Source organism: Lepisosteus oculatus, chromosome 10 (genome assembly GCF_040954835.1).
Source record: "Lepisosteus oculatus isolate fLepOcu1 chromosome 10, fLepOcu1.hap2, whole genome shotgun sequence".
Lineage (NCBI taxonomy): Eukaryota > Metazoa > Chordata > Actinopteri > Semionotiformes > Lepisosteidae > Lepisosteus > Lepisosteus oculatus.
The window spans coordinates 27,613,016-27,631,644 of record NC_090705.1 but is presented as its reverse complement, the minus strand read 5'-3'; the positions used below and the strand labels follow the sequence as shown (position 1 = coordinate 27,631,644).

Below are 18,629 nucleotides of genomic sequence, written 5' to 3'. Positions count from 1 at the left end.
ATACACAAAATAAATGCTGTATCTGAAATTGATTGCAGACTGAAAAGGGTAAGATTTGCTAGACAAAATACAGTATCTTTCAGCTGCCAATGATAAATGCTGGATAATGTTGATACTGGTGAAGCTAGATAAATGCTTCTCAGCCATGGTTTTGCTTGACAAGATTTTTTCATTCTGTTTCGGCACTCAATCCTTGGCTTCAAATATGTTCCGGTGCCTGTGTTTTTTGTAATGATATGTACAGTAGCAAACATCTTTTCCTCAACTTGATTATTAAGCAATCACTGTCTTATTTCTATATAAACACTCTTAGCAGGCAACTAATGATGTCCAGATGCACATCAAATACTTCCAATAAAAATGACTTTGTGTTGAGAGGTCCAATTACTTATGTTCCACATAAGTCAACAGTGGTTTCATTGTTAATTGTAATTATGAACCCCACTGGGAACGCGTGTCTGAGGTCTGAGGCTTCAGGTAACAACTCTTAATTGCTTATTGACTTAATAGAAATAATGCAAATTCTTTAACTTAATGTTAGTGGTTGCCTTCTGACTATTGCATTTAAGAATTATCATATGATCTCAGCCCTTTTGAGTAGAAGAAACCCAAATGTTCAGTTGTTAATTTGGATAGTTAATTGTGGATTCAATTAAGTCGAGCTTAGCTGGAAACAAAAACCAGAAGGTGTGTGTCATGGGAAGCCCTGTCTAGGCCAAGAGTGTGCCTGCACGTTTTCCTTACAACTTAGCTCTTGATTAGCTAAACTAACTGACCTTGAAAACTTGCAGACACAGACCTCCAGGACCAGGGCTTCACCGTTTCTTTAAGTTGTAGGTGCACAGGGCAAGGTGCTGTCAGATTTTATAGGTCTCTAAAACTCCTAAAGAAATTCAACAAATAGAGTCCTATTATACTTATGACATGGCAGTAATTAAAATGCAACTTCCAGTGTGATAAAGAGCTGAAAACAAGGGGTTCAGCTGCGTTACTGAGGGCTTGGCTAGAATAAAAACCATCAGGTTTGTGGTCCTCTGGGTTGGGAACCTCTGACTTAAGTGACCAGCTGGGTTGTCGCTGGAAGAGACAGACTCACAAGACCCAAGACTGGGAACTCCATTTGTTGGCAGTTTTGCCATTAAGGTATCAGGACTTGTGTTGATCTCGCATCATTTTAATTCTCTGGAGTCTATTATATTTTAGATCTAACATTGCAATGTCTAGTTTTTAAAAAACTCAGCAAAATATTTTCTGGAATTCCCAAGTCACTAAACAGTAAAAGGTAATATTGCATACCAAATATTACCTGTATTGAGGCTGTAAAGAAACATGATATCCTGAAAACCAGACTGACTTTTAAAAATTATAAAAAGACAGAGACATGGTCAGAAATAGAGGGAACAACTATAGTTAGAAATTACCTGAAGCCCATAGTGACCAGCAGGAAGTCAATGAATACATTTCAAACAGCAGTTGATATACATACTAAAAGGGATCATATAATAAATAAAATCCAATGTCAAGATGCCAAAAACAGTTTCTCAAAACACTAAAATGTCACAAAACAGTGCAAACAGTTTTACAAGATCATGTGTTCCAACAGATGCCATTTTTGCAAAGTAATGCAGCAGTGGTGCTCAACTCTGTATCACATACTGCGATCCAGGTGTTCTACAGGTATCTTGAAGTTAACACCTGGAAGCACTGTTAAATTTCTTCAGTTCAGTTAGGTTATTAAGCATACAGTTGGAATGAGATGCTAAACACCATAAGCTGGAGCTAAGAACACCTGGGATACATGATGAGAATTATTTGTTGGGATTAACTGTATTTTCTAAAAACTAATTCTACTAGCATGTTTAATTTGTATTTTAGTCAAGAAAAAAGCTCAGTTTCTATACCACTTAGATTGTCAAATATATTGTAATTTGAACCATCATGCTAATTACTGGTAGTCAGTAGCTAGTAGCAAACTCTTAATCCACTTAAAGCACTGAGTTTAAATTTTACTCAGGTAATTTTAAACAGTTTTTAAAAAAATGTCCCTGCTACGTAGAGCTTTAAAATTCAGAATCCTGAAAGAATAAACATACTACATCTTGGAAGGTTTTCAGACCTATTTGGGAAAGCACGGAATGCCATATTTATAAAGCAGTTTGTGACCTTCCCAAGACTTAATTTGTTTACAGATCCCACAGACTGGCAGCTGGTGTGTTTCATGAAATATTCCAACAGATGCCATTTTGGCTTCTTGCTTATCTGTTTAGCACAAACTGAGAATCTTTAGGACTAAGCTGTTTTTGTATACTGCAACCCAGGAGTACATTCTGTAAAAACATCACTCTGTGTGTTCAGTCTTGTTTGAATAACAGAATTTTGAATACAAAATACAAAAACAACACATTTTAAGGATCAAGTAATATAAAAGTAAAACATTCCTTCATTAATATTTATATGAAAAGCAATGCATGCCAACAGACAGGTGTTTGCCATTATGTGGCCCTTGCCAATATTGAGTCCTTTAGAAATGTAAAACGAGCACTTTCAATTGATAAGGCATATTCATTCCAACTGCATAGTGCTGCACTTTTCTTCATACTTGTGATGGCTATAATCTATTCTCCTTCAGTAGCTGTCCCCAAGTTTAAAGATTTATCACTTGTAACAGGAATTGCTTTCTATTCAGACAAAAAAACAGAGCAAACACTGTCTCCCCCTGGTTGGCGGCATCTTGATTGAGCCATGAAATTATATATGAAAACATACTGTACTGAACTATTCTATATGCATGACACCTGTTCTTGGTGAGTCTGAAAATATAGCTAAACTAACTTTCACCCTTTCAAAAAGCAGTTGATGTGATGCCTTGATAATTATTATTGAGGTGTAATCACATGTTTTGGCCAGTGAACAACATGTTGTTGTGATTTCTGAATTGTCTATTGGTAGAAATGTACACCCTTTATCAATAAAATCAATAGAATGTGCTACTCATGTACTATAGGAGTACAAACACTAAAGCTCCAAAATGATTGAATGTGAGGCAATACAGTGCCTTGCGAAAGTATTCGGCCCCCTTGAACTTTTCAACCTTTTGCCACATTTCAGGCTTCAAACATAAAGATAAAATTTTTTTATTTTATGTGAAGAATCACCAACAAGTGGGACACAATTGTGAAGTGGAACGAAATCTATTGGATTTTTGAAACTTTTTTAACTAATAAAAAAATGAAAAGTGGGGCGTGCAAAATTATTCGGCCCCTTTACTTTCAGTGCAGCAAACTCACTCCAGAAGTTCAGCAAGGATCTCTGAATGATCCAATGTTGTCCTAAATGACTGATGGTGATAAATAGAATCCACCTGTGTGTAATCAAGTCTCTGTATAAATGCACCTGCTCTGTGATAGTCTCAAGGTTCTGTTGAAAGCGCAGAGAGCATCATGAAGACCAAGGAACACACCAGGCAGGTCCGTAATACTGTTGTGGAGAAGTTTAAAGCCGGATTTGGATACAAAAAGATTTCCCAAGCTTCAAACATCCCAAGGAGCACTGTGCAAGCGATCATCTTGAAATGGAAGGAGTATCAGACCACTGCAAATCTACCAAGACCTGGCTGTCCCTCTAAACTTTCAGCTCAGACAAGGAGAAGACTGATCAGAGATGCATCCAAGAGGCCCATGATCACTCTGGATGAACTGCAGAGAACTACAGCTGAGGTGGGAGAGTCTGTCCATAGGACAACAATCAGTCTTACACTGCACAAATCTGGCCTTTATGGAAGAGTGGCAAGAAGAAAGCCATTTCTCAAAGATATCCATAAAAAGTCTCGTCTAAAGTTTGCCACAAGCCACCTGGGAGACACCCCAAACATGTGGAAGAAGGTGCTCTGGTCAGATGAAACCAAAATCGAACTTTTTGGCCACAATGCAAAACGATATGTTTGGCGTAAAAGCAACACAGCTCATCACCCTCAACACACCATCCCCACTGTCAAACATGGTGGTGGCAGCATCATGGTTTGGGCCTGCTTTTCTTCAGCAGGGACAGGGAAGATGGTTAAAATTGAGGGGAAGATGGATGCAGCCAAATACAGGACCATTCTGGATGAAAACCTGTTGGAGTCTGCAAAAGACCTGAAACTGGGACGGAGATTTATCTTCCAACAAGACAATGATCCCAAACATACAGCAAAATCTACAAAGGAATGGTTCACAAATAAACGTATCCAGGTGTTTGAATGGCCAAGTCAAAGTCCAGACCTGAATCCAATCGAGAATCTGTGGAAAGAGCTGAAAACTGCTGTTCACAAACGCTCTCCATCCAACCTCACTGAGCTCGAGCTGTTTTGCAAGGAAGAATGGGCAAGAATTTCAGTCTCTCGATGTGCAAAACTGATAGAGACATACCCCAAGCGACTTGCAGCTGTAATCGCAGCAAAAGGTGGCTCTACAAAGTATTAACGCAATACCGAATAATTTTGCACGCCCCACTTTTCATTTTTTTATTAGTTAAAAAAGTTTCAAAAATCCAATAGATTTCGTTCCACTTCACAATTGTGTCCCACTTGTTGGTGATTCTTCACATAAAATAAAAAATTTATATCTTTATGTTTGAAGCCTGAAATGTGGCAAAAGGTTGAAAAGTTCAAGGGGGCCGAATACTTTCGCAAGGCACTGTAGGTGCTCAATTCTTGTTTTCATCATTATGAAATTGCAGTGTTATTCATAGATGTCAAAACAACGTAGCTTACTGCTAGGGAGGGAATAAAACCTGTATAATGTAGAGCTAAAAAGGATTAAACTTAATGTAGCATTAAGCCTCTTGAAGACTGCATTTTCCAAATATAAGTTTTTTTTTAAAACATGGAATCAAAAACAAGAAGTAATTATATAAATAATTATCTACATTCACCTGTCTTTTTTTCTACACATGATCAGAGTTTGAAGGCTCATCCTAAAATGAACCTTTTTTTGACCAAACTGAGGCAGATTCCTGCTTGTTCCTGCACTTCTTGTTCATCCCATCAGCTAGGAGGGAACCATGTTTAAACATTCAGAAAGCGTGCCTCAAGGTTGGCATTTAAATAAAAGTCACTGTATATCAGGATCTCCTCTGTTTGCCAGGTATTTCAAGCTCCTCAAGAGTTCATCTGTCCTCAGGATGGAAGCTGAAGACATCTCCGTTCTGAGCAGAGCCATTGGAACTGTTCTTCATCTTCTCCTTGTCAACCTTTTCCCGAGTAAAGATCGTGTCCTGCTCGCTTTCAAACTCCGATTCTGAGATCATCAGGCTGGAGTTATGCTCTGTGCTCCTGTGTTTTATGTCTGGGAATGACAAAAATATCCTCAACTGTTCTTTAAGTCTAGATTAAATTTGGGGACCAAAATAACCCTCTCAGTTCTCAAATACAATTGTTTGGGGTAAGTGGTCACTTTTCAAAAAGAAGTGATTTTTAAAAGTTGGAAACATTTCATCACAAAGGGAAATTAAATTACTACAATGTTAGACATTTTCTAAACTGATAGTGACATTTGGGCGGCACGGTGGCACAGTTGTTAGCATTGCTGCCTTGCAGAGTTTGGGCCCTGGGCCTAATTCCTGGGGTGGTATAAGTGTGTTTGTATGTTCTGCTCGTGTTCATGTGGGTTTCTGCCAGGTCTCCATTTTTCCAAAGACAAGCTGGTAGGTTAATTGACTTCTGGGAAAACTGAACATGGTATGTGTGTTTGTGTCTGTGTGTGCCCTGCAATGGACTGGCGTTCCTTCCAGAGTGTATCCTGCCTTGAGTACTTTGCTTGCCTGATATAGGCTCTGGTTCCCCCATGACTCTTTATTGGATCAAGCAGATGGAAAATAGATGGATGGATACTAACATTTAGTCAATAATGTAACAAAATATATTTTGCAGAAATAACCAGGATTTTCGTTAAATGTGTGTTTTAATTCTCCAGCACTAAATAAATGTGCTCTAAATGGCTCAGACGATAGAGTATGAAATCAGGCCCAAACCTAAACACATAAATATGTCATATAAACATGGAAACATTGTAAACATAGAGGTGAATGGGAATCAATTTCAGTCTCAGAACACAACACTAAAATAGAGAGTTTTCTATCTTGAGGATTTCACATAATACAACAAAGACACCAAACTGTCTTGTATAAATTTCCTGTATTCTTTTCAGCCTTTAGATTACCTGGACAGAATCTGGTTCCCAGCCTGATTAAGAAAATGAGCTTCCACACCTTTCATCTTGCTCCTTTCATCTCTTCTGACTCCGCACCCTTCTTTGTTCTCTGTTTATGCTGCTGTCCATTTTTCTCCTATGGAGACTGGCACAATAACTTCCTAGGGAATGGTCCAGCAATGCTGAATGTTTATTTTGTAAATGGTTTTATTAATGATTTACTGTTAAATTCATTGACAGGAGTAAAGTTTTTGGGTCACTCTTTGATCATCTGTGTCCTCTCACATGTTTACTTGCCTCTTAATCTTCCTAGGGAATGGTCCAGCAATGCTAAATGTTTATTTTTTAAATGGTGTTATTAATGATTTACTGTTAAATTCATTGACAGGAGTAAATTTTTGGGGTCACTCTTTGATCATCTGTGTCTTCTCATATGTTTACTTGCCTCTTAATCTACAGAAAGATAGGTAAATACTGCCAAAGACACTTTGCTCCAAACTTTGTGAGAAGGGCAGTCTAGCTGGAAAGTGCAAACATTGCTTAACTATACGACCCCCGAGTTACAACAACATTATAATAGTATGTACTTTTATGACATTCAAAGCATAGCCATTGTTGTATATAAGCTTTTCCATCCATGCATTTATTATCAGAAAGCCACCTATTTCTGGTAAGTGTGGCTACAGCTCAGAGCCTTCCTACAAACATAGTGTGCAAGGGGGGACCACTTCTAAACTGGGATACAGGTACATTTCAGTACATTGCAGGGCACACAGGGATCATTATGGGAAGCTGGGAGGAAAGTGGAACATCTGGTAAAAATGCACGGAAACATGGAGAGCACATACAAACTCCCATAGCAAACACCCCAGTCCAGAACTGAAAAAAAGCGTTTGTGTGATTAATTTTGACATAATTCCATGTATTTACATTTGCCATTTATCTTCCATTAATTAACACACAGCCCCAGTCTGCCTACAACATTAGAGATATTTGCTGTACTGCATCACCGACTCACATTAATTAGTTGCTTACACTTATATAGTGCTTTTCTGGACACTCCACTCAAAGCGCTTTACAGGTAATGATGACTCCCCTCCACCACCACCAATGTGCAGCATCCACCTAAGTGGATTAATTAAGCATGAACTAAATGACAGTATTTACTTGTCAGGAAATGACAGAAATGAAGCTAAATGTTTCCCAAACTCACTGTATTTGGGCCTCAGCACCATCCTCTCCTGCTCGTCGATGTTATCCAGAATTGTGTATTTGGTTTTCTTCCTTACTTTAGTTCGTCTCCTAATCCAAATTTAAGAGTAACATTATTAATTTATTACAACACTCGACCACTTCTTGCCATGCAGTTCACTTTACGGAAGTAATTCCTTGTCAGTTAAGACCTAAGAACATGATGAAGGCCTTCGGGATGCAATTTTAGTTTTTATCTACTAATACATTTTAGATAGTCAAATTTTCATCAAACTTAATAGCTCACATTGCTTACTAAAGAAACATACAACGAATTTAGTTTTAAATACCAGTGTATTTCCAGGTGGTGCTACACAAAAAATAACTTTGGGGACTCATACTTGCTGGTTTTTCTTTCAGTTGAGCTTTCAGTTATATAAGCAAATAATTGATCTTAAAACAGGATCAATCTGAATGTGTTGTTTTCAGTTCTTCAACATGTGGGAGTATGCCATTTTAAATGATTAAGTTTCATAAGTATTTTGGATTAGATAAACTAATAAAAGGTTCCAATCAAGAAACCTGCTAGCTCATACGGAAAACCAGCAAGTGTGTTGCACATTACTATATTAATATTTACTACCATAATAATGCCTTGCTATATGACCTTTCGTTTATACGAGATGTCGTCATTATTGTTTTTTTCATTTAACAGGCAGATTTTCACTCTTAAGAGAAGGACTCTCATAAAGCATTGTTTTAAGCATTTAGTACCTTCTAAGATGAGGTATTTACCTTTTATTTTTTACTTACATTTTAACTTTTCTAATAATGGCTTGTGTGTGCTAAGTGCATACAGTAAAGGATAAATATCCAAATGTATATGCATTAGCTAACTACTGTAACAATGTAACTACTGTACTGTAAATGACCAGGGGTGTTTTTGTTGTCCTCCCTATTGCTTATGTCTCGGCTAATTACTTCAATCATGTTATTCAAATAATTAGGAATGTTATTTTTTTATATTTGGGCACTTGGGTGAACAGTTTTTGAGTTGTGGAACCAAAAGGAGATTACAAAATGGGAGTAATGGGTTTTGACCAGCAGTTTTCAAGGAATAAATGAACTTTATATAACAATTTATTACGAGTATGGATATTTACTACTAGTCATTATATCTGGTCAGCTGTGTCACACAGCTAAAAAAGTTGAGTTTCTTTACTTCTGTTTCCAGCATGGAATAAACCTTTACTTGCTCCATTATGTCCAGTCTGTTGTTTCCATTGTTCCATTGTTTATGGAACAATGCCCTCTGCTGGCAGGGGTACTCTCTCACATGTATCGCTGTATTGTGTAATAATGCTGAAAATAATAAGAAAGCTGACTGGTAACAACTTAATAGGCAACTTGTGCAACTAGTGTGTTTTGTAAGTAGGAAGATCTTAGCCACATGGGTTATACACATTTTTCACATTATGTTGCTGCAGATTCCGAATTTGAAATAGACTGAAGTAGAATTTTTCGGCACAAAGTACTTAGTACCATGTCAAAATAAAGTAAATGTTCCAAAACATTTCCACAATTTACTAAAAATGAAAAACAGAAATGATTATATTTAAAAAGTATTTATACCCCTTGTAATTGCAAGCTCAATTTTGCACAGGTGCAATACATTACTTTAAAAGTCACACAATTTGTTGGTTGACTACATTTGTGTAAGAATTTAGTGGATCACCTGTTGTCAATACGTTTGTAAATATAAATACCTCTCTCTCTATGAGATCCTACAGCATGGGTGGAGACTTTAAAAAAAACACTCAAAATGAAGACGAAAGAGCATTCCGAACAAGTCAGAGATGTGGTTATAGAAAGGCACAAAACAAGACCATTGCCAAGGCACTGAACATCCCTGGAAGGTCAGTGCAGTCCATTGGACAGAAGTGGAAGAAGTATGGAACTACAGCCATTCCGCCTAGATCAGGCCGCCCCACTAAACTTAGTTAACAAACAAGAAGGGCACTTATCAGGGACGCTACTGCAAGGCCAACTGTGTCATTGAAAGGGCTACAGAAGTCAGTGATGGAAGATAATGTACATGGGTCAACAATCTCCAGGGCATTCCACTAAAAGGAGTTTTATGGGAGGGCTGTAAAATGCCATCTAGCAGATACAGCAGAGATGTAGCAAAAATTATTGTGGTCTGACGAAACTAAAGTGAAACTTTCTGGCCTGAATGCTAAACAGTATTTATGGCACAAGTCAAACACTGCACACCAGCCAGGTAACACCATCCCCACCTTAACATATGGCAGTGGTAGCATGTTATGAGGATGCTTTCAGCGTCAGGGACTGGCAGTCTTGCCAGGATCAATGGGAAGATGAACGGTGCATATCGCAGACAAATCCTAGACAAAAACCTGCTGCCCTCTGCCAAAAAGCTCAATCTGGGGAGGAGGTTTATCTTGTGATAGGACAATGATCCAAAGCACTCTGCAAGAGCAACACTGCAGTGGCTTACATGAAGAAAATAGATGCCCTTGAATGTCCCAGTCAGTCCTGACTTTAATCCCATCGTAAAGCTGAGGCAAGACATAACAATTGCTGTCAATTGCCTCTCCCCAACTAACCTGACCCAATTTGAGCAACTTTGCAAGTAGGAATAGGGTAAATATTGTTCCATATCGGTGTAAAATTCAAAAAGAATACTGGCTGCAATAGTAATCACAAAGGAAGATGAATACTCAGGTTTTTATTTTTAATTCATTTATGGTTTACTATTATTTTTCTTTTATGGGGGTACTCTCTGAAGATCAGTGTGTGACTCACAAATAAAAATTCCCATTCTAAAAAAAATAAAATTGCAGGCCATGAGATTCTTAAGTGTGGAAAAAGGTAAGGGGGCGGTACTTTTTCAAGGCACAGCATTCTCATATTTGAGTTTATTAGCAGCATTGTCCTTCGCTTTAAGAACAAATATTTGCAAATGTAAACATTTGTGTATTCAATAATGAAGTGACATCTCTTTATCAGGCATATAACCCTTGATCAGCCTCAGGACAACTTTTTAAGGCCCCACAAATCAAGAAGATTGGAAAAGAGATGGGTACCTTTTACAGCAGCAGACACAGGCCCAGCTCAGGCCCATGATGAGGATAACCATCACGAATGAGGTGATGATGACATACAACACGCTCCACTCTGCACACCAGGAAGAGAGAGAACATGATACTCAAGGTCTGAACAACACTTTGTTTTGTCTCACAGTGTTAAAGTGTGTTCATCCTTTGCAAATAATTTAGTATTTGTTTCCAACAGAGCAGGATTCTTCAATTAACCTAATGGGCCCTACATTAATTGGGCACTTTGAGATAAATTAACATTTAAGGTGAGCTATGATCTTTAGGTAAACTGGCCCTGTCTTGTATGAAATTAACATGAAATAAATTAAATCAAAACAAAAGTCATCATTTTACATGGAACATGTCTTTAGTTTCCAATTATTTTTTATGTCCGCAAAATTTGGAAACACTTCGTCTCAACTCACAGCAACGACTCCTGTACCCACTTAAGGAGAATGAAGAAGGGCAGACAGGCTCCTTTCATCTGCTCTCATTTCAAGCCATTCATCCTATGATATGGTGCAAACTGTACAGTGACAATTGGAGGTTTGGCATGTTGCTTAAAGATGTCACTGCTCGCCTGCAGGGTGCCAGGACATCAGAAGGATGGCTATTTCACTGAGCAGAGCGAGCACTGCCTGAAAAACCCCAACCCTCCAACCCTGCCACTGGTGGTGTTGAGCCTATTGTGCACCATCGCTTGGGAAATCCTGCTCAAGGCTGGTTGATAACCTGGGAAACATGTTTTCTTTTTATGTATAAAAAAGACAAAAACGTTATATTTAAGAGAGAATATAAGGTGGGAGACAATTAAAAGGATGTGTTTTTGTTGCAGGTTTATCCTTGAGGATGTTAATCCTTATAGAGAGTTATCACGCTCAATTTGAACATAATTTTTTATTTTACTATTGTGTACCACATGCATTTATTTTACATTGCCCTGGGTTCCAAAGGCTTGTATCTCACTTTTTCATACCTCTCTAGACTTCAGCAATGTGCTTGTCATTGATCTTTTTTTGAGCTGTAACAGAGTTTAACTGTTCTGCACTGCAGTTTGCTTTTGCAGACTTCACAGATCCTTCACAGAACACACCACAGAAACAGAAAACTCAGAACTCACCACAGTTGCTCTCTCCATCATTGAAGTACCGGTGAACTGGATTCTCCACCCAGAAGGGGTCGCAGACGCAGTGCTTGGTGATGGGATCACACTGTCCATGCTCAGAACAGCGCAGCAGACACACTGCAAGATCACACATCAACACAGCTGTTTTTCTTGTTGCCTTATTATGACAAATCTTGAATATACACTTATTTCAAGCTTGACAATACCTTGCTCCTCCATTGCACCAATTTAATTTTTTTCTTTCAATAAAATCTAGACCTTTAAAGCATCTTCATGGGCTGTAGTTCTTCACGTAAGATTGCTGATCTTATCCAGGAGAGTTTCTTTATCTACATTCCAGATAAGAATAAAAACTGCTGCTAAAAAAACGTGACTAAATATCTTTAGCTTTTTTTACCCCAAAATCTTCTTCCTCATTAGGCAAAGCAAAGATATGATCTGGTTCAGTGAATATAATTTCAGAATGCACCATCTTCTTGTAATAATAATAATTATAATTTCTTACACTTATATAGTGTTTTTCTGGACACTCCACTCAAAGTGCTTTACAGGTAATGGGGACTCCCCTCCACCACCACCAATGTGCAGCCCAAACTGGGTGATGCGACGGCAGCCATAGTGCGCCAGAACGCTCAACACACATCAGCTATCAGTGGGGAGGAGAACAGAGTAATGAAGCCAATTCATAGAGGGGGATTATTAGGAGGCCATGATTGGTAAGGGCCAATGGGAAATTTGGCCAGGACACCAGGGTTACACCCCTACTCTTTTTGAGAAATGCCCTGGGATTTTTAATGAACACAGAGAGTCAGAACCTCTGTTTTACGTCTCATCTGAAGGATGGCACCTTTTTTTTACAGTACAGTGTCCCCGTCCCTATTCTGGAGCATTAGGACCCACATAGGCAGCAGGGAGAGTGCCCCCTGCTGGCCACACTAATACCTCTTCCAGCAGCAACCTTAGGTTTTCCCAGGAGGTCTCCCATCCAGGTACTGACCAGGCTCACACCTGCTTCACTTCAGTGGGTTGACAGTTGTGAGTTGCAGGGTGATATGGCTGCTGGCTACAATACAATTAAGTCTTCTTATTTAGAAAACCGAATGATCACTGTTATAAAATATGAACTAGTCTTAGAGCCTGGAGTAGTTACAGTTGGTCCTAGTTAAGGCTCCTACTGTATGTGAAATAGCCGCAGGAGTGCGGTGTGTGGCTCACCAGCTGTATCCACCCTCAGGACCCGGAACAGCAGGAAGTCAGACTTCTCCTTTAGGAGCTGGCCTCGCAGTGTGCGTGTTAACTGGGGGCCTTGCAGGATGCCTTCTCTGCCCCGCACGTAAAACGACATCACTGTGCTGAACAGCGACACCCGAGAAGCAGGGTTACTTAAACACTTAAACATAACTCAAAGCCTTCAGTGCCTTGCACAAGTTTCAGACCCTTGCACATTGCTTTAAAGCAGGCAGTCATGACACTTTGAAGTTAATTAATTTTTGCAATTCATATTTGTAATATAAACAATCTTCACCACACATTAAAAACAAAAAACAGAAAAAATAAGTATATATTTAAGAAATATGAAAGAATAATGGGAACATCTTGGTATTGTAAGTACCCAAACAGTTGGCTGTGGCAAATATAAATTTAGGTAAACAAAATTACCACAACAAGATCCAGAATTTGTTGAGTGGACTCAGTTTGTATTCCATTGTAGTTGTTCACTTGATTTCATAATAAATAGATCTGCAGGATTTCAGGTAAAACATTCAAGGAGCTTTCAAAAGAACTCAGGGATAAGGTTGTACAAAGGCACAGAACAGGAAAAAGGTAGAAAAACATTTAAAATATCCTTAGATCCACTTTTAGCATGGTGATTTATTTAAGAAATTTATTTTTTAAGAAATGGAAGGTACCCTGATACTGCCTAAATCATTCTATCCCACCAAACTGTGCAACCAGGTAAGGATAAAAGGCAGTGTTCAGTAATGAGATAGGAGAAAGTATTCATGGGTTAAAAATATTCCTGTCACTCCACAAACAGGCTTGTATGGAACTGAAAAAGCACCTCAGATCCCACATGTGGTTTACAACAAAGCACCTACGTGATTCTAAAAATCTGTGTTTTACTATCAGAAAATAAAAAAATGGTTCCATTTTTGTCAAAAAGAAAAGTGCAAAACCCAATAGCACTTAGTCAACAACATTCTTCTGTCAAGCATAGTGGTGGGAGCATTATGTTATAGTTCTGCTACTCATCAACAGGGACTGGAAAGATTGTCAAGACTGAAAGGATCAACAGATTGAGAAAATTACTGGTACATTTAAGAGAAAAACCTACTTCAGATCTAAAATTGGGAAAACTACTTTCATGCAAACAATTATCTAAAGCTACAATGGAATAGCTTAAGAATAAGAAAGGGACATGTGTTCAAATACTTGATGACTGTTGTCCATAAGCTGCCCATAAGCAAACCCCAAGTGACCTGAAAGAGCTTAAAAAATCTGCAAAGCGGAATGGGCAAAAAATTGCACCAATCTTGTGTGCAAAAGCTGGTAGACATTTAGTCAAAATGATTTCTGCTGCCAAAGGTGCCTCTGTCAAAAAGTCTAAATACACAATTAACATATTTCAGTTATCTTAATTTTTGCTGACATTTACTGTATACTGTCTTTCCCCAAGAAGTCTTCAGTTTGAGCATTCGGGTTTTTAATAAAATTTTAGGTTTAAAAAAATTGTGTATACAACATTTTGTAATTTCACAGAATGGAAAACCATAGGAATGGACAACCTTCAGTTGTGCTGCTCTGTCTTTTATCTGTTCCAGTGCTCTACTCAGTTGCTCTTGCTTTAAAAGCAACATCTCCCTCTGCTTCTCACTTTCTAGTCTGGTTAATTCTAATTTGCTCTGAAGGTTAGCCATCTTTACACACCACTCCTGCTTCTTTTGTAGGCTAATCTAGAGCCCATGCTGTTAGTGAAACCTAAATTAGTTTCTAGAAGATCATTCAGGACTTTCCAGCCAGTAACCTCTTCTACTACTCAGACCCTGTCTTCAAGCTTGTCCAAATTGATCTCCAGTTACTGTGGTGGCCTCCTGGTCTTCTGATGTGCTTTGCTTAGTCTGCAATTCAAACATAATGTTTGAATTCAAATAATGTTTAGTTGTTTGGCCTGTCATTGACTATCTCCACTCCACGATGATCTGCTCCTTCTCCAGCTCTTCTATCACTGAAAGATTTTAGCTTCCAGATGACATTGTCTATGTCTGTCATTTGTGCCTACTTTTTTTCTCTAATGTTACTCATTAGCATTCCAATACACTTGTTGTATATGGCAAATAAAGAAATCTTGAATCTTGCTAATCATCTCTCAGAGCTAACTTTCCCAAAATGTTGCTGGCCAGCTCATAGGCCAGTTTTTCCTTCTCTGCCTCAGTCTGCTGCTCTCGGGTACTCCTGTAACTGCATGAGCCCAGCCTGAAGGCTTTTGACATTCTTCTCTTGAAGTAGTTTACTCAAGTCTGTATTATTCTTACTTATCTGGGTTGAGCCCCAGTTCACAGCTGAGGATTTCTTTTCCTTGGTAGAACCCATCTGGCTCACTATTTTTACTCTATTTCTTCTCTTCAGAGCTCACTAGGACCAAAGGTCTCACCATTTTCAGATCCACATGCTTGTGTTACATCTCTCGTTCCCAGCAGCATCTTCTTTCTGCTCTCCTTCTGATAAGGACAGTCTTGTGCTTTGTGTTCATACTCCATGCAAGATTAAATTAAAAACTGAATCATCACTATAGTGAAGTAGTAAAAAACCAGGAGCCAATTAGATAGATTAGAGATCCATGGTTCTCAAAATGTGGGACGTAGAGCACCCCAAGGTGGTACGCCAGATGACCCTTGAAATTTGTTGTGTGCACTGAAAAATTGTGAGGGGTTTTCATATTTTCTATTTAATAAAATTAGTTTATATGTCAAATACGCAGCCTACGTACTTAGCTGCAACGATACAGTGAGCGCTAATAGTGGACACAAGATCTACTGTGTAATTGTATACCATTGTATAGGAATGGGTGCTACAAACCTACAGTATGTGACCAATTGTATTAAAAGGAGTTATCTTTAGCAAATAGTGAGTTAGGAGAATGTGCGTGATTTTGGGACACTGCCAATCATGTAATCACAGGAAAGCGTGATAGATAACAGAAAAATCTGTAAGGTCTGTTCTAGGTTTTGAGAAAAATACACCGAGCATCTCCGTGTTTCGCACCTATGCGCATGAAACAAAAAGTTCTTTTAACTTCTGAGACGGACTCCTGACTGTCCTTTGTGGGAAAACGGGGAAAAATGCAAGTTTGCGGACTGCTAAAGCGGGTAAGCCCCAAACTATTGGTGAAGAACTTTGTTTACCATTGGCAAAAGAACTGACACGTATTATATGTGGAGAAAAAGCTGCTAAACAGCTTGACCTTCTGCTCCCTTCAAATGACACAGTCACTCGTAGAATTTTTATATGGCAGGTGATGTCAAATGTACATTGATAGAGCGCGTTAAGATGAGCATATGCTGTTCACTGCAATTAGATGAGTCTGTAGATGTTGTTGATTTGGCCAATTTGCTCATTTACATTAGATATGAGTTTGAGGACATGTCCCATGAGGACTTTTTGTTCTGTAAGCCGCTACCAACAAGGACTACAGGAGAGCAAATATTTCAGCTTCTGAATGAATTTATTGAAGAGAGTGGCATAGACTGAAAAAAATACTTTGGAGTTTGTACAGATGGTGCTAGAGTGAAACTGGAGTATTTTCCAGTTGAGGCAACAACAGAGTGGATCAGGAACTCCTTTACTGTTGATGTCATAGGAATACGGTCATGGGCGTCCAAAGGGACTAACCGTGGGGAGCAGGAGAGCAAAAAAGACCCATATGCGTAGCGGCAAGACGGGAAAAAGGCCCGGGCTCATTAGTGCAAAGAGTTCAGGAATGCCGTATAGAAACCTATGCCCTCAGGGAGCGGACGTGGGGCGCCCTGGTGCTAGGCGGGTCTCAGGACATCCGAACGTCAATGCTGAGCGAGGACAGAGTGCAAGACCCGGAAATATATAGCCCAAGGAAGAGAGGGACAGGAAGGACAGCAGACCGGAAACTAAGGACAGGACAGAGAAGGAGCGCCCTCTGGCTGCAGAGGGCGTGACAAATACCCAAGGATCTGACCTGTGCTGAACAAGAGAAATTGCTCGAGTTATAATCCGATGCAACTTTGATGACAGAATTGAAACGACAGTCACTGTTGGAGTTCTGGTTCCAAAGACATATACAGCCCTCTCATTAAAGGTTGTGCCGTTTTTGATGCCTTTTGCTACTATGTACCTTTGTGAGAAAGGCTTCTCTGCTCTCACTGCAATCAAGACAAAGAACCAGAAGAAAATGGATGCTGAACCAGATCTGCGTTTGAAGCTCACTGCCCTCGTCCGACATTGCAAGGCTTTGCTTGACTAAACAGGTTCACCCCTCTCACTGAAATGGTAAGTGCTCAGTGCTATTTTTATTATATATGTGTGCACACACACACTCATTTGGTCATTGAGCTTTTCTGTGGTTCCAATGAGAAGATGACTTGTAGGTGGTACTTGGATGCTTTATTTTGATCAGGGGTGGTACTTGGTCCAAAAAATTTGAGACCACTGAGATAGATTGATCTACATAGTCTTACTATCTCCACCAAAACACCTAGAGTAGAGTATGCTATTCTATACTTAGCCTTATTTAATACTGAGTATATATATCATAAAGGCTGCAGTAAACAATGATTTTATTGTAGACAATAGTTTTGGGTATTTATTCTTTAAATTGAAACTGGATGGTATTAATGATAATATCTCCCTTGAATTATACCTTTATCTAGGAAGCATAGTCAGCAGGTTGCGAGGATGGACCTGCTAGCATATTTAGTCTCCTAAAAACCTAAAACTTTAATTCAATTTCACCTTTCAGAGGGATGATTGGCCAAAGCACAAGTCCAAAGCTCCAAAGCTTAAGAGTTGGCTTAACAAAGCGAAAGTGAATGTCCTTGAGTGGTCTATTTATAGTCCTGTCTTGAATCTGGTAGAAAATCAGTGGCAGTATCTTAAAATTACTGCCCATCTACGATTCAAAGCTAACTTGACCAAGTTTGAGCACGTTTTCAAAGAATGGCTGAAAATTGCACCACCCAGGTGCAAAATTTATCAATATATTTAGACCAAACCATTTAAATTTTCTCTCAGTTGACCAAAAAACTTTTTGCCACAAGTATTACTGAAATGCTTTGTAGTACACTCCATTTGGGATCTGAGGTGGAATGGGGTGAGTATAAGACAACGAAAGGCACTGTATGTGACATGATGGTTTAAAATGAAACAAATCCTGACTGCAGACTCCTGTCATCCCCTCATTGACTGCAACAGATGAAAGACAACATGCATAGGTAAAGCACAGAGTGAATCATGTGAACCTGCAGTATCTGGTAAAGACTTGATACAGTCTGACGTGTACCTGAGCTCAGTCTGTGCCTGCACTTTCTGCACGATGATGTCAGAGTCCAGCACATTGAGAAGCACGGCCAGCTGTCTCACTACAGTGTCCTTCTGCTGCTGGTTCAGCTGGCTCACACCCACATATAGTTCCAGCTCCACCTCGTCCTTTCTGTGGGGGTCTAGAGGCAGAGCACATCAAGGGCTATTCTGTTCATTTATGAGGAATTTTCAAAGGATACACATAATAAAGAATCACCAATTATTTTAGTTATATCCACCAAACTGGAACAGCCAATTGTGTCATTCACATTTTTCTTGGGGGAGAATGAGCAAGTGTAGGCAGACAGTTGTACAGGACAGGTCTTGTATAGGACGATCAGTGAGAGTTGTAGGAGAGATTAGTCCCCTACAAACAGCACCACTTGTCTGTAAGTGCTCCAGAAGCTGCAGGAGGGTTGATGTGTCGCTGAGAACTGTGACAATTCTCACAACACC

The 18,629-nt window shown here is 39.1% G+C and overlaps 1 protein-coding gene and 1 long non-coding RNA gene across 3 annotated transcripts in view; one reads left to right on the top strand and one right to left on the bottom strand.

Moving 5' to 3' along the window:
* Nucleotides 1-5,145: 5,145 nt before the first annotated feature.
* Nucleotides 5,146-18,629, bottom strand: part of kiaa0319 (KIAA0319 ortholog) — a 56,401-nt gene continuing 42,917 nt past the window's right edge. For both annotated transcript variants that reach the window (XM_015357323.2, XM_015357324.2), the window contains exons 16-21: nt 18,154-18,313; nt 12,840-12,976; nt 11,619-11,741; nt 10,487-10,577; nt 7,402-7,490; nt 5,146-5,324 (exon numbers count right to left, since the gene is read on the bottom strand). In XM_015357323.2, coding sequence (XP_015212809.1) covers nt 5,146-5,324; nt 7,402-7,490; nt 10,487-10,577; nt 11,619-11,741; nt 12,840-12,976; nt 18,154-18,313 — 779 coding nt within the window. The remainder of the gene's footprint in view (nt 5,325-7,401; nt 7,491-10,486; nt 10,578-11,618; nt 11,742-12,839; nt 12,977-18,153; nt 18,314-18,629) is intronic.
* Nucleotides 7,486-11,625, top strand: LOC138241500 (uncharacterized). Its single transcript, XR_011190727.1, has 3 exons — nt 7,486-9,295; nt 10,410-10,613; nt 11,085-11,625. It is a non-coding gene; the product is annotated as an uncharacterized lncRNA (long non-coding RNA).